This window comes from Rhincodon typus, chromosome 25 (genome assembly GCF_021869965.1).
Source record: "Rhincodon typus isolate 14 chromosome 25, sRhiTyp1.1, whole genome shotgun sequence".
NCBI lineage: Eukaryota > Metazoa > Chordata > Chondrichthyes > Orectolobiformes > Rhincodontidae > Rhincodon > Rhincodon typus.
In genome coordinates this window covers 14,261,092-14,277,984 of record NC_063356.1, presented here as the reverse complement: position 1 = coordinate 14,277,984, position 16,893 = coordinate 14,261,092, and the positions used below count along the sequence as shown (strand labels likewise).

Sequence of the window (16,893 nt, the reverse complement as noted above, 5' to 3'; positions counted from 1 at the left end):
TCACAGAGTTTTACTGCATCCTGCATAACAGTTGCTGCATTCAAAAGTAGCTCTTTGCACGCAATGTGCCTTGAACTGTTTCTGAGTGATGTGATAAGATTTATATAAATCCCCTGGAGCTGTTGTAAATCTGTCTTCCTGTTTAAAAATTTGCAGGGATTGTATTGTGATGAAGGAGATGTGGTTAGGGAGTCGAGCTCAAGGATAGTTCTCTGCCCATTTTTCTTTCTGGTAGTTGAAGTAATTAAAGAGAATTTCACCTGGCCTGACATCAGGTCACAATTTATATTATTTTTCTCCAAATTTATCAAAGGTCAATGGGATCTTTATAGAATTGTTCATGCCATTCTAACACAGACCCAGAATCAAACTCAAATCCTTCCTAATGTTTATGACTCGACAAATTACTTGTTGAATCAACTGAAAAGATAAAAATTGAATTTTCAATGTAATGGGGCATGCAGAGTCTGTAAATATTGTGCTGCGTTCTATATAGTAATGAAGAACACTTTATATCTGGATCAAGTCAATCCATTGAGAATACTGGAATTTTCCCTTATTAGGATTGATGCCACAGATTGATAATCTCTAAACCTATTAATTTCCAAAATAAAAGGCTGAACATGTTGAATGTGTGTATATTCTACAGGGTTTCGTGTGGAATTATTTGGGAAGAGAAATTAGTTGCATTGCTCTTTAAATGAGCATAAGCTAACTAGCCTCCTTCTTTGCTTTAACATTCTATGGAACACAATCAACAGAAAAATTCACATTAAACGCCTGCTTATGTGTCTCTATCTATAATCTGGGATTGTATTCAGGTGGAACCTTGTTCCTCACTTTTTGGTATTGAAGAATTGAGCCAGCTCAGCTCAAATGAACTCAGCAGATTGCCTTAAAGTGCATTTTATTCCAGGTAGTTCCAAATATGAAGAAATAATCCCTTGTTTTCACCACCTTCACTGTTTAAACAAAACTTCACATTCACTGGTGCCAAGATACTGTGTAAATTCATCTGATTTTATTCAAAACTTTGGCACTTACAGTTTTCTTTTATTTTGGAGCATGCATTACCATATATATTATCATTGGCCTAGAATTACATTGTCGCAATGCTGTGACATACATTCATCTTCATGCAGACCCTACCCCCTGAGAAATTCTGGTGTGTTGTTGATGGCTGAAAAAATTATGGAGCTAACTGAAGTAAATGCATGGTTTCCGATACAGTAAATGGACTGTTTATCATCAAATAATACCATTATATCAATCTGAAAATTCTGTCACATTTTTATTATGCAAACTGCAATGGAAAGCTTGCTTGAAAGCTGTTCTTTTTTATGAATGCATGTTAATCGTGCATATCGCAGTACATGATGCAGAACGTTTGTGTATAACATTGACTCTTGAAATGGCAAACGTATAAAAAAAGTCAAAAAATAACCACTTAACCTAGTCGCAAGTTGAATGTAATGAGTGTAAAAAGAAATGCTGCTTTTTTAAAATTTTCCTATTCACTAATCAGCAGTTTGTTTAAGGAAGTCAACTGTACAAATGGTAGTAAGATGCCTTGAGTTTAGTTTCTGGCACATGTTTCAGTCAATCTCATTATATTCAGAATGGAGCACTTAGTTGGGTCGCTCCAGTTGGATGAACATCCAGTCCAAAGCACAGCGGAAGACTCCAGGCTCAATTTCCCAGTATGGAATAGGGTTTCCATATAGGCTGATCCGACTGTATGGGCTTTTCAATGGATCATCCACCTTGGGACAAAAGTCACCACCTCTTATATGAGCTATCTGGTTGTCATTGAGATACAAAGCCTGTAATCGGAATCATAAATAAAATAAAACCCAATGAATACTGAATGTAGCAATAACTTCCAATGCAAAATGAAAATCAAATTGAATTCAATTTAATCACATTAATCAGGGATTGCAAAATGGGTCACAGGATCACGGAATGGATACAATTCAGAGGCCACTTAGCCCACTGGGCTCATTCTTATCTTGTATCAAGTTTCATGGGGGATCTCTCTCCACAAAACACAATGCGTTTTCTTGCTGTGTCTTACCAAATTTGCCTTGTTAACTATCTAGCCCAGCCCTATGGCACACCTTTTGCCTGACCTCATTGTTAATCTCATTCTCTCACTCACCATCCCCAGAACAACCTGCCGCTGCTGGGTCGTCCCGGAATTGATCGGTCTCGCTGGCACCCACACCATCTTTAAAAGGCCTTTGTGCACCCAGACAAGCACCGTCAGTCCAGAGCAGGCCTATGCATTTCCTGATTTGCGCCAGACATGGCAGACAGTAGACGTTGGAGCTCTGCTCTGAGGGCATGGACCTGGAAGTCCTGGTCGATGGGGTGATGCACAGGCAGGGCATCCTCTTCCTGCTGCACCAGCAGTGGAGGTCACAACACCAGATTATGCCAGAATAGTTCCAGTTTGATCCACCTGGGTCAATGCTGTCTCAACTGGATGGAGCAATACCCAGCAATGTAGCAAGTAAGTCAATGGCCATGTCCATACTGCCAGCAAAAGTGCTACCATCTTTGCTCCAATATCTCACATTTGTTCTATCTCTGCTACTGTACCCACATTCCATCAAGTCTTCTGTTCTATCCCTGTCACCACAGTGTGCAACATTTGCCCTCACTTGCCTTCACCCATTTCAACCCTTGATACCACTAAGCCTGCATGCCCTCTGCACTGCCCACTCACTCACTCAGCACACCTCCCTACTTGTACCAAATGTAATGGCTGTGTCAGCCACTTTCATGCCCTTTAATACCTGTCTGTTTCTCATTCCATGAGGGCAACAGCCCACAATAGGGTCAAGATGGGTGGTGAGCTGTTCGACATTTAGCTCTTCATCGCTTATGATGAGAGGATCCTGAGTCTGGCCAGTTTGAGAGGCTGACTGACCGTGCCTAAGCCCCTGGATTGGTATGGGAGGCTGCACATGACTTATTGTGCTGGTCCCTTTGACCGAAGGCTAGCTCACTTGACTTGACTGAGGACTGTTGTCAACCATGATAAGCTTTCCGACTTTGTGGATGCACTAAATGGAACAGCAACACAACAGTGGTGTGAGTCTGGCATCTCTGACTAAGGGACAGGCTCAAAAAGGCAAGTCAAGGCAAGGCAGGGATACTGTGAGCATCCAGGTTGGCTCAAAGTGAGTGAACACTAAAAGAACAAGTAAAGATCCAGTCCATGAACTGGGTGCATGTTCCTGAGAGCGCAATGTCCTTGCTGCAGCATTACAATGATAGTTGCCAGTGCACCCTGCTGTGCCACATTGAGGCACAGAAGCATTTTGTGAGTGAATCTAAGATGTGCCATGAAGGTTCTAAAGACTGACGTCTGCCAGATGCCAAGATTGCGCGTGTGAAGTGCAAATAGTCAGGGCCCATTGGGCACACACTGAGATGTTGGTTGTTGCTATGCAAGTGGAGATCCTTTGTATTAAGTGGTGATCTGATGTCACCAGGTGGCCATTCTGACTTCCATATCGTGAATTCTTGAAATCTAGTTTGCTTGTAGCAGTGGTACAATAAAGAGCTGCATAGTAATGAAGGTTGCTAACAATCAATAATTCTCCTGACTGGATAGATCAGCCCTGCCCAGCAAGAATCTCACCTCAACACCTGGAACTTAGTTTAATGCAGTGAGTTGTTCCGAACTTCAAGAATAGCCTCAATGGATTTCTCATGATCTTCAGGCACATTACACGCCACAGTTTACAGCAATCAGGAGTGTATAAGATTCCACCCATTGTATCTGTGCAACCGCAACTCAGCTAGCCCCACTCCCCTGCCTTTTCCCCATGGCTCGGAATTTCTTTTCTCTTTTAACGATTAACCAATTTTCTTTTGAAAGCCATGACTGAATCTGCTCCCACCACACTCTCAGGGCTTTCAGGATATTCCAGACCCTAAGACCTGCTATGTAGAGAATCATTTCCTTCAGTCACCTCTTGGCTGCTTGCCATTCACCTTACCCTTCTGCCAATGGGAACAGCTTCACCCTCTTTAATTTCTCAAGACCCATTAATATTTTGAAATTAAATAACGATATTTTCACTGCATCGACCTAAGATAAAACCATCTAGTGTAAAGTGGTACACATTGAAAAGAAAATTTGATCATGTGCATATTCCACAAATGGTATGAAATTATTAAAAATGAAACTGAAAGAGGTCGAGAAGTCTTAGCAGACCTGATAGAAAATATATGCAAGCAAGATACAGCAATAAATTACGAAGTTAGAATGTATGAAGTATCTTTCATGATCTCAGGACAAGCCAAAGTGCTTTGTAGCTAACTGTTCCACATTTAGGAAATAAGGTAGCCAATGTGACCACTGCAAACTCCAACAACTATCAAATAATGTCCATATCATCTGTTTCTATGATATTGATTGAGGGATAAATATTAACTAGACATCAAAGATAACTCCTGCTCTTTTTCAAAATACTCCCAAGGAAAGTATCGAGGCACTTGAGAGAGTTGTATTATTATCCGAATAGGTAGAATGTTCAGGGTTACAAGAAGAAGGCTGGAAATTACATTTGGTACATGGCCCTTTCAAGTAGCCAGCTGAATGGGTTCAGCTGAATCAGGCTTGAATAATTCTGTCAGAGGTAATAGGAACTGCAGATGCTGGAGAATCCGAGACAACAAGGTGCAGGGCTGGATGAACACAGCAGGCCAAGCAGCATCATATGATTCTTGAACTTTTACATTCACTTGAGAGAGCAGATAGAGCTTTAATTTAATATCTTATTTGAATGACTGCAGCAATGCAATTCCCTTTTGTATTGCACTATATATTTTTGCTTTTAAATCTCTAGTATGGGAACTGACAATATTCTGGCTCAGTGGAATAGTGCAACGATTGAGTCTCATTTGACAATGCCCTAAATTAAATAATCTCCTCCTTCTTATATGTAACTGCTTTGACCATGATTGAAGTATTGTTATGATCTGTGTAGAGGTCAATAAGTTTAAAAAAAAAAATTCAAACTTTCAGTTATTAGCTGAAAGAATGGGACGGGATTTCGTATCTTAAAAATATACTGTAACAAATAACTAAACAAAAATTATTGACTAACCACTATTTGGGTTAATGAGCAACCTAAAACTTAAATTACAGTGAGTGCTACTTTGCATTTGTATTTATGACACATTACATTATCCACAAAATTAAAGTTTCTACAGCAAACAGTTAACAATTGGTCCTAGTCTCTAATGCATTTGCCACATAGTAACTTCAAGTGGCCATCACCAGGGATTTCCCTTGGTTTTTGAAGAGTTTCTTAAATCAATGAGCAGCAATAAGGTTTATTTCCAATGATACCAGACCATTACCCAGAATCCCTAAATGACCACAGGATGTGGGTCAGAGACGGTGCCCCACACCCCCCCCAACCACCACCACCACCCCCACCCCCCCCCCCACCCCCCCCCACCCTCCCTGGGGTGGGTAAATTATAAAGTAAAAGCAGTTTTTCTCTGTGCTAAGCATGCAGAACCTCTGTATGTCTGTGATGTGTGGAGCTTTGTGGGAAGCCTGTAACCTGATCTTAAAATAGTTACCTCTGCTCTCTTCCCATAGCAACACGGAATATATTAATTTTGAATCTAGGTAGAAATGCTGATTTGCTATTTGTGACACCAACTCCTTTTCATTTTTCAAATAAGGGGGCAATTCCCAGCACAACTATCTACAACCTTAAACTACAACACTTTCCTGAGACTTTGGATGACTCAGGGAAACCAATTATAAACTTGGAAACTGCTGCCATTGTTTCCAAGCATGACTGTCTCATCTTCTTCTCAATGAAACAATCAAAGCCTTTCTTTTATCTCTAATAATCAAATCACCTGGGCTTACTCTCAAGCAGTGTCAGAACAGGTTTCATATCACCACACCCCCCCACCTCCCCCACCAAATTTCATTTATCCTATATTTAATTCCACAGCTCCAAAACATGATAATCATATAAACTTGATAATTACAACACTTCCCAGTGCTCTGGTCCAACCCCATGTGAAATAATACATTCAATTCTAATTACCAGGAATCACAAGAGCCATCTAAGAACTGCAAAGGAAATCTCTTCAGTCAGGAATCTGAGTTACAAGGAAAAGCTGGGAGAACTTAGATTTTACAGCCTGGAAAGGAAGTAGCTGAGAAACAGGGAAGGCAGTGGCATAGCAATATTGGAAAGGGGTTTAAATCTTACCACAGCAAAAGTCTGGAACTTACCATTGGTCTAATGATGATCACATTGTCATTGTCAATTGTCGTAACTACCCATAAGATTCACTAACTTCCTTTAGGGAAGGAAATCTACTCTTCTCATTTGGTCTGGCATACATGTGACTCCAGACCCATTGCAACGTGGCTATGTCTAATGCCCTCTGAAATAGCCTAGCAAATCATTCAGTTCAAGGACAGTTAGGGATGGTGATAAATGTTAACATGGCCTAAGCCCCATGAAGGTACAAAAAAAATGAAAAATTTTATTAAACATAAAGAAAATGCTAACTTAAAATATTACTTTATCTAGGGAAGTAAAATGAAAAGTCACAGTTTTATCTAAAAAAGATGATTCAAAATGTACTTCTACTCAAATAAAGGTGATTAACGTGTGGAATAAACTTCTAGACAGAGGAGAGGAGCCAAGAATATTTCAAGACAAAATTGGATGCAACAACAGAAGGCTATTGGGATCTCTTTAGATAAATGACTGAACATTGATTGAATGGCTTTCTTCATTCTTAGTTCAATCATGTATTCACAAACAACATCCTCAGTCTAGTGGCTGGGACAATGAGTTGCTGGCTGAGCAAGAAATATAGCTTGAGATATTGAATGTTTTCATAATGCAAACTTTATCATTCATTCATTAATTATAGCCAGTTTATAGGCTAGAGTTTTTCATACAGAAGTGTGATTTCTATAAGAGCAAAATAATGATGATCTATTGTGTTCATGAACCTGAAGAAATTGAAAGGTTTTGCATGTAAGAAGACAACAGTCCTTTATAAGAGGTGAAGAATGAAAACGCTAGGACAGAGTTCAGACTTTCCAACAAAGCAGAAAGGTCAAAAATGAGCTAGAGTATTGACACATTTCTCAACTTCTTCATCAGCTGATTCATTCTGGAAGAAGCCTAAGGGAAGTAGAATCCCAGAGCAAAAACTTGCCTCAGATAACTTTCAACTTGGAAGATTGTAAGGTAACCTTACAAATGCAACAAACTAGCTTGGTTAGACTCCATCTGGATCACAGTGTTCGTCTCGGACGCTGAATTGCAGAGCTACAATTTCGGACTTGGAAGGTTTAGTAGTGTTACCAGGACAGATTAATCAATTTGAAACCAGTGTTAAATTTTGAGGACAGTTTGTTTAAATTTGATTTGAATTTGATTGAATTTCAAAGGTTTAGGGGTGATCTATTTGAACTCCTGAAAATGATAAAAGTGTTTAAGAGGTTAGGTGTGGAGAGTTCAGACAGAATTCAGGAAGTCAACCAGCCAATATTTTTGCCAGGTGGAGAGCCTCTCTGACTGGGCAGAATTTCCCTGAAATTGCCAGCCCCACCCCCTCCAAACTTGGCACTTGCAATGTCAGCGAGGTTGGGAATGGAGTTAGCTCAGGTTTATTGTACGCATGGTTCCCAGACGCAGCTGGCTACTTGAATGGTCAGCTATCTCCATTTACTTGCCATTTTGGTAACCTTGTTGCTTGGAACCCGAATGTGTAGAGCTGACCAGCTCATAGCAAGTCTGATCTCAATGCATTTCTTTTGCAAAGCCAGGCTATCCCTTTGCAGAGCAGAGTTAAGACCATAAGCCCATAAGGAATCGGAGCAGGAGTAGGCCTTTCAGATGCTCCAGCCTAATCCATCATTCAATAGGATCATGGCTCATCCAAAATTCCTTCACGTCCACTTTCCTGTCATTTCCCCATAACCCTTGATTCCCCTGCTGCAGAATCTATCTATCTTAGCCTTCAATATATACAAGGACTTTGCGTCCACAGGAAGGAGTTCCAAAGACTCACAACTCTCTGAGAGAAGAAATTCCTTCTTATCTCAGTCTTAAATTAGCATCACTTTATTCTGAGACTATGCTTTCTGGTCCTAGACTCTCCCATGAGGGTATGCATTTTTTCAGCATTTCCCCTGTTAAGCCTCTTAAGAATCCTACATGTTTCACTAAGATTACTCTCATTCTCCTAAACTCCAGTGAGTAGAATCCAAACCTGTATAACCTTTGATCAGAAGAAAACGCCTCCAAACTAGGGATCATCCCAGTGAATCTTCTCTGAATTGCTGCCAATGTAATGATATTTTTCCTTTAATAAGGGACAAAAACTGCTCACAGTACTCCAGATGATATCTCACCAGCACCTTGTACAGCTGTAATAAGACTTCCCTACTCTTATACTCTTATACTCGGGACAGGCAATAAATGCTGGCTAGCCAATGACACCCACATCCCATAAATGAATAATTTAAAAAAAACTCCAATCCCCTTAAAATAAGGACTAACATTCTGCTAGCTTTCCAGTCACTTGCTGCACATGTGTGTAAGCCTTCTGTGTTTTGTGCTCAAGTAACATGCCCCCAGCATCTTTTTTGTTGCAGCTTTTTACACTTTCTCTCTACTAAATAATAGTCTTCCTTTGCTCTCCTTTCCAAAATGAACAACTTCACATTTACCCACTTTACACTCCATTTGCCAACATTTTTGCCCACTTACTTAACCCATCAATATTTCTGTGTAAACTGTTTTATCCCTCTTACAATTTGTCTTTCCATCTATTTCTGTGTTGTCTGCAAATTTGGTTACAGTACATTCACTTCCTTCCGCCAAGTAATAATATATATATTAAACAGTTGGTTCCAACAACCTCATTGGTCACGGGTCATCAAGTTAGTTATCTCTGTCGATATGGTCACAGGACACAAGATGGGGCTAGGTGTCGGCCAGGTCTCCTTTTGGGAAAGAGGTTCAGGCACCTTTTGTTGGGGATTCAGGTACCCTCTGGGAGTGTTAACTGTAAGAGAGAATTATATGTAAAAGGTGCATCATCTCCTTGGAACTGTCAAACCTGTAAAAGATCTGTCAAGAAGTGACAAACCTGACAAGAGCTATTAAAATGTACTTCTATGAAAAAGAACGTTTTTCTCCTTAGAATGTAATCTCCAACCTAGAACTTCAAGTAAGATAACTTCATTTCTTGTCTGAAAAAGAACCAAAAAAAACTGTGGATGCTGTAAATCAGGAACAAAAACAAAGTTGCTGAAAAAGCTCAGCAGGTCTGGCAGCATCTGTGAAGGAAAAACAGTTAATGTTTCAGGTCTGGTGACCCTTCCTCAGAACTATTCTGAGGAAGGGTCACCGGACCTGAAACATTAAATCTGATTTTTTCTTCACAGATGTTGCTAGGCCTGCTGAGCTTTTCCAGCAGCTTTGTTTTGGTTCATTTTTTGTCTCCTGTGTGCATTGGTATGGTAGGTGAAGAGGGAAGGCATGGTGGATTGAAATAGGTACTAAGATTGCATGGACAGTTGAAGGTTCATGCATTATGCATATGGTTAAAGGGCCATAGGGTGGTATAAGAGATATGAGGTATTATGAATGGTGTGTACAAGATGTTAGGTGCTATGGATTAGCATTGAATAGAATATGTGGTTGTGAGGGAATAAGGGAGGTTGAGTGATAAGAGTGGGAGGAATGTTTTCTATTTAATTCTTTAATTTTAATCTTTGGACAAAGATTTGAAGCCCCAAGGCAGATATTTTGCCTGGTTCTCCTAGGAACCCAGCAGCTTCCTCAGCTCCTCCAGGCTGGCAGTTCGACTTCCAGCCCACACACTTCCACCAAAAGCAGCAGCATGGCTGGCTGTTTGTAAAAGTTAGGTCCATGAAGCCAGGAATCCTCCCATCTCTAACTCCCGGCCCAGGGCCAAAAAATGGGACAATAATCTAAAAATTGGAGCCAGGCTATTTTAGAGTGAACCTAGTAGGAAACAATGATGGAATTCTCTCCCCAAAGGGCTGGGGATGCACAAACGATTTTTAAAAATTCATTTGTGGGATGTGAGCGTAGCTAGCTGGGCCAGTATTTCTTGCCTGTCCCTAGTTGCCCTTGAGAAGGTGGGGGTGAGCTGTTTTCTTGTACCGCTGCAGTCCACCTGCTGTGGGTTGACCCACAATGCCACTAGGGAGGGAATTCCAGGATTTTGATCCAGTGACAGTGAAGGAACAGCGATATATTTCCAAGTCAGGATGGTGAGTTACTTGGAGGGGAACTTGCAGGTGGTTGGTTCCCCTCTATCTGTTGCCGTGTCTTCTCGATGGAAGTGGACGTGGATTTGGGAGGTGCTGCCTGAAGATCTTTGGTGAACTTTTGTAATGCATCTTGTAGATAGTGCACACTGCTGCTACTGAGTGTTGGTGGTAAGGGAGCAGATGTTTGTGGATGCAATGTCAATCAAGTGGACTGCTTTGACCTGGATGGTGTCAAGCTTCTTGAGTATTGCTGGAGCTGCACGCATCCAGGCAAGTGAGGGGTATTCCATCTCGCTCCTGACTTGTGCCTCGTGGATTATGGACAGGATTTGGGGAGTCAGGAGGTGAGTTACTTGCTGCAGAATTCCAAGCCTTTGACTTGATGTTGTAGTCATTGTGCTTATGTGGTGGGTCCAGCTGAGTTTCTGGTCAATGATAACCCCAAAGATGTTGATTTTGTTTTAGATGGAGGTCACTAGGTTTTGCTTGAATAAGTATATCAGGGATCATTGAACAAAGCGAGTACAGTGAGTTGATCAACCATGAAATCCTTGAGCAGCAGGACATGCTCAAGGACCTCAATGACCTCCTCTCATTTTTCTCTTCGCATTACTGTACATGGGGTGGGGAGAGGTGTCCTGGTTTTCAGTATTAAACTCAGTTTCAATTGACATTCCTTGCCACATATTCCAAGGAGACAAGGGCAATGAACAAGTCACTGGTAACCTTCAAATTTTTGTTTTTCCAGTTTTTCCTGAACTCATCAATCTTCTATTGAGGCATTGCATTCAAAAGCAATCCCTTCATATTTTTCCATCCTTGCCTGAATGCTGAGAAATGGTTCCACATTCTCTGCATCTTATATTGTGCTTAGGTAGTCATTCCTCGTCCTTAAACCTAGTTAATTGTTGCAGGCTGTTCAACATTGAGAGGTTTAATAGTTGAAGTCAGTGGATAATAATCAAAGGGTGGACCTTGGGCTGATTTCTCCTCCTTCTTTAACCCATAGCAGATTGGATCAATCACACCATTACTCCAGGCTAAACTTATTAATCAAGCATAGTCCAAGGATTATGCATGGGCTCCTTTGGTGCAGTGGTACTGTTTCCTTCCCTCCCCATGAACAAGAAGGTCCCAGGTTCAAGGCTCTAGAGGTGTGTTAGGGCATATCAGGCATTATTCAGGTCTGTTTAATTCAATTCCATATTGACTCATAAACTTACCAGATGAGCTCTTTAACTAGCTGTGAACCAAAGGTGGAAGGAATATTTCTCTGTGAGAACAATGTAGAAATATGACAGTGAGGACAATTGTCACCTTGTGTGGAAGCATGCATAAGACTGAGACTTCTCATGAGAAGGTTGAAATAGGGAGGCTTCACCCCTTTCACTAAAAGCTTTTGCACAAAGAAACAACTTCAAAAAGGAGAAAAATTACAGAAGGAGTAAGAATAATTCCAGCAGGGTTGAGGTGATACTGAGTATTTGTGGAATGCTAATGAATACAAAAAGTTAACCAAGCATCAAGAATGCTAACTTGCCTGGCAGATTTTAAAAGCTTAAAGCAGAGCATTAGCCTAGAGTCAGGAAACTGAATTATTGCTTTTCACCCAAATAAACATCTCCACACTCCTAAAGGTCTGGGTGTGCACAGAAGATTCTGTCCATTAATGTGTTACTTTGCTCTCTGACTCCAACTTACTTACGGAGAGAATTAACAGAATTGTCCAAGTTGTGGAAGGCTTTGATTGATAAATACAGAGAAACTGTTCCATTGGCTGTGTCAGTAACAGAAGAGTCAGATTTAAGGTAATTATTAAAAGTATCAATGATAGGAGAAGGAGAAAATTCTTTATGCAGTGGGTTGTTATATTCTGGAAAGGACGGCTTGAAAGAGCAATGAAAGCAGATTCAAAAGTAACTCTCAAAATCAAAAGTCAAAGAGGAATTGGAAATAAATCATGAAAAGAAAACTTAAAATGTTTGCATGGTAAAGGAGAAAGGGCAAAGGAAGCAAACTAATTAAATTGTTCTTTCGAGTACTGATACAGTCACGATGGGTCAAATGGTCTTCTTTCTATATATTTGGATGAAATGTTCTCTCAAGAAGCTAGTGTGCGTAATCTTCCCATGGGCTCTCCAATGTAAGTACCAGACAGTTTCTGCCCTATTAAAATTCCAAGATTGGAAGAATCAGTGTAAGCACTTTACCTCCCCTAAACTGAATCTCAGGAGCAAACAGGAATGTCTGAATAATGTAGCTCAGTCAAGAAATCTGTCTCTGAGAAATCGACAAATTGTTTTTACATTTCGAAGCAGTTATCCTGTTTCATTCTCTCATTTCATGCTTCAGTAGGCAGGCAGTACAGGCAATAAATAAAGATCTCACATTCCTCACTGCCATATATGGGAAAGCCTATGATCTGGTCTCAATGTTCTAAAAATACCCACTTCCTCTCCTAACCCTAACCTTAACACTAACCTTAACCCTAAACCTAATCCTAATCCTAACCCTAACCCTTACCATGATGTTCTTGTGTTCTGACAGGCCCGGAGGAATGGCAAACAATCTATTGTTGTCCAAGTGGAGATCCTGGAGATTCGGCATGTGGCTGAGAGTTGTATTTGCAAAATATCTGATTTTGTTGGAACTCAGCCTCAACCTGCAAAGAGTGAAGGGAAGAGATGAGAATCACGAGGAAATCTGAGAAGCACACCTTTGCTAAAACCCCAGAAAAGTTCCTTACCAAGTGCCAGGTGGATTAGCCGTATGGAATATTGAGAGTGCCACACGAATGACTCTGTAACACTGCTTTTTCAGTGCTCCCCACTTTGCATGGAAATACTGAAGAATCCTCTTCACTTTGAGTGGAAACAATTCCCCTAAGGCAAGATAACTTCAACTGGAACGTTCAACTGATCTGGGTGGCAATGTACAACCTGCAATTCCTTGATTGGAGAAAAATAGAAAGCAAGACTTGCGCTTGGAGGGGTGAAAAATTTATTGTGGAACCTGAAATTCAGTACCCTTTTAAATTCTGGTGGGGAGTTGCCCAGGTACACTTAAGGCATCTCCTATGCAAAGAGAGCCAAGTCTAAGGGAGATCCTGGATGACCTTAAACAATTCCACCCAGGCAACTTTAAGGTCTCATTGGTTAGTTATGTTAGCTGCTAAAGCCTTGTCATTTGCTGAAAAACTTGTTGAAAGGGTCCTGAAGGATTTCCAAGAAAAATTACTTGATCCTGAAGAGTATTGATTATCTTCAAAGGAACCTCATTAGCTCCATGGGGAGTGGAAGAAAAGCAAAGGACATTTCATTTCAATTTTTTTTTCAGGATGCATTTCAACCCTTGAAAATGGCATTGAGTCACTCCAGTTTACCAGGCTTCATTTAGGGTCAGGACTTTTGATGTGCCTCCGAGCAGTAGTGGGCTCCCCTTAAGCTGGAAGATAGCAAGAACTGCAGATGCTGGAGTCAGAGCCAATACAGTGTGGAGCTGGAGGAATACAGCAGGGCAGCCAGCATCCGAGGAGCAGGAAAGTTGATGTTTCAGGTTTACACCCTTCATCAGGTCTTGACCTGCTGTGTTCCTACAGTTCCACACTGTATTAACTCTCCCTTAAGCTAACCCAGTCTCTGAGATCTCACAAGATGTCTGGGAGTGGCTTGGTATTCCACTCTGTTAGATTTACAACAGCAGAGATAATTTGAGGAATTTTGACCCTAAATAGTCTCAATAGCTCTGGAGTCAAGCCAAATTATGAGCAGCTAAGTTCCAGTAAAATTGCATTTGTTTTTACTTAGAGCTTCCTGCATGCTCAGCTGCTGCCGATTGCATTACCTTGTGAACTTTGAAGAATTTTCTCGATAACAGTTGTGCGTACACTGAACTTCCCAGATACACAATTGTGATTTTCTGCAGGGTTTAACATCTGTGCTTTTTTTTAAAAATTCCATCAATCTTGGCTCAGAAAAATCACAACTTCACATGTCAAAAATGAATGGATGCCAGCATCTGCCTTAAGCCATATCACTCTAATTTTTGTTAACATCTTCTGTGATTGAAAACAACATAACAATGTTAAGATGGTACATAAACATAAATTGCTGGAAAACCTCAACAGGTCTGGCAGCATCTATGGAGAGAAGTCAGAGCTAACATTTCGAGCTCAATGACCCTTTCTCAAAACAAAGTCTGAGGAAGGGTCACTCAAACCGAAATGTTAACTCTGATTTCCCTCCACAGATGCTGCTGGACCTGCTGAGCTTTTAAATCAATTTCTGTTTTTGTTCCTAATTTCCAGTATCCGTAGTTCTTACGGTTTTTAATATTAAGATGGTATTGTACCGATCAGATATTCTGCACCTGCAACAAGATATATCAGGTAAAGGCAGAACTAGGTTGGATGCTAAGATGTTCCACTTTTTTCCAGGGAATGCGGGAATCTGCAGAAGAGGTGCCTGCTTGTGTGCCAAGCCCCGTTTTTCTCAATTTCTTCAAGTTAGAGCTGAGCGTGTATTTGGCTGGGGTGTAGGTCTTGTAAAAAATCTTGTTAGAATGCTTTGGTTTAAGAGATTATTACATTTTGGGACTGTACCTTCTAATTTAGAATGAACCAAGGGGTTATGTAACCTGCCTGCTAAAGTCTGCTAAAAAGTAAGCCTGGATGGTTTCATTGTAGGAGATCAATGATAGTATCAGATTGTTTTACAGGAGATGTCTGAGAAAAATACACGTGGAGATGGTAGTAACAACCTCTGACTATAGCATGAGAGTCCCTGAGTCTCCCAAAGTGTCAAAAAGGTGTTATTAGTATAGGATTATATACAATTGTGCTGTAAACTATCCATTTACTTCTAGGATTAATAGGGAGTTGAGATCCAATTTAACTAATTAGAATTTCTACTTAGATATAAGACTAAAGTATTTGAGATTGCCTTGGGGAAGAAGGCATAGGGACCATTCTTGTAATCAGTTATAAGCTTCAAGTCCATAAATACCACATACCGACAGCAGTTTGTTTGGTGTGGTCTGTAGCTATCTGAGAGGCGGAATGCAGAAGTTAGAGACAGCCAGTCCTGCATCTGAAGCAGAGAAACGTGGACTCTACTGTTCATCATTTAGAATACAAGTGGGAGCTTGCCTCTGATTGATGTCTCTGAGCTTTTGTGGATTTAAACAAGATTGGAAAATTCACCTACCTTAGATGAATGAGAAGGGATCTGCAGGTTAACCTTCACAATGATTGTCTGTTCTGGGATTAGACGCTGTGTGGCTGGGAAAGTAAAAAGGAAGCAGTCCACTGGAAGTTGGGAGAAACAGTGGACTGTTTACTATAAAGGTTGTAATTGTGTGAAGACAATGATGTATGATAGTAATAAAGTAGTACATACCTTTCTGTAATTTAGTATACGCATCAATACAAAAGAGTGAAAAAAAAGCCAGTTGTGTTCTTTGTCATATTTTGTTGCAGCAAATGTTTTAAAATATGAAATCTTGTTGAATAATTTTTCAGCTGATGACTTTAACATTTGTCCCAGAATAGGACATGCAAAGTAGGCTGCCATATGTCTTTTAAGAAACTTAAATCTTGTTTCAAAAATAGTTTCTATGGAAATTGTAACAAGTAGATATCTACTTCAATTAATCAGAGCCAATGTAATCATAGAATCCCTACAGTGTGGAAGAAGGCTATTCAGTCTATTGAGTCCACACTGAAGAGCATCCTAACCAGATACACCTACCCAATCTCTGCATTTCTCATGGCTAACCTGCCTAGCTTACATACTATGGGGCAATTTATCATGGCCAAACCACCTAATCTACACATCTTTGGGCTGTGGGAGGAAACCAGAGTACCTGGAGGAAACCCACACAGACACAAGGACAATGTACAAACTCCAAACAGAGTCAGCTGAGGATGGAATCAAACCTGGGTCCCTGGCCCTGTGAGGCAGCAGTGTTAACACTGAGCCACCGTGCCATCCCCTGAACCTTTTAAGAATGTTTACAGGCGTTGGAGATGAACGTTCTGATCTTGGTTTTCCTTCATTTCTTGGAGACTCCTTTCATCCTTTCTATCTGGTTTGCTTAATCTCTTAGGAGATTATATGATTCCAATTGTGATACATATGGCACTATAATTAATTGGGACAGGCTGGACACCAGGAGCCCTTTAACTATAGTAATTCTATATGTTTATAACCAATGGCCACTAACAAAATTTTCAATATTACAGTCTGGCCGAAAATGATATCATATCCACTTTCCATTTTGGTCAATAGAGTGTAATTGCAATCCAGGTTGTAAGTTAGAACTTGAAATCAAGTGTGTATCCTTTTATATCCACCCTAATGGCTTCTTATTTAAGGTATGATCCATTTGTGGGGGACTAACTCTATGCATTTCAGTTTTCTTTCTCAATATTTTAAAGATCCTTGGAAGAAGTATGTGAATTTTGATTTTGAAATAGCTGTCTCGTGTTTAAATTCACACAACAGAGCTGGAATGCCCCGATTGGGCTCTGATGAAAAGTTATCAAGATGAAATGTTCTACTGTGTTTTGCAACTGA

At 40.4% G+C, this 16,893-nt stretch overlaps 1 protein-coding gene across 3 annotated transcripts in view; it reads right to left on the bottom strand.

The window, feature by feature from the left end:
* Window positions 1-1,041: 1,041 nt before the first annotated feature.
* Window positions 1,042-16,893, bottom strand: part of LOC109937343 (decorin-like) — a 140,246-nt gene continuing 124,394 nt past the window's right edge. For all 3 annotated transcript variants that reach the window (XM_048612021.1, XM_048612022.1, XM_048612020.1), the window contains exons 7-8: window positions 12,842-12,980; window positions 1,042-1,823 (exon numbers count right to left, since the gene is read on the bottom strand). In XM_048612021.1, the coding sequence (XP_048467978.1) occupies window positions 1,629-1,823; window positions 12,842-12,980 (334 nt within the window). In that variant the 3' untranslated portion in view covers window positions 1,042-1,628. The remainder of the gene's footprint in view (window positions 1,824-12,841; window positions 12,981-16,893) is intronic.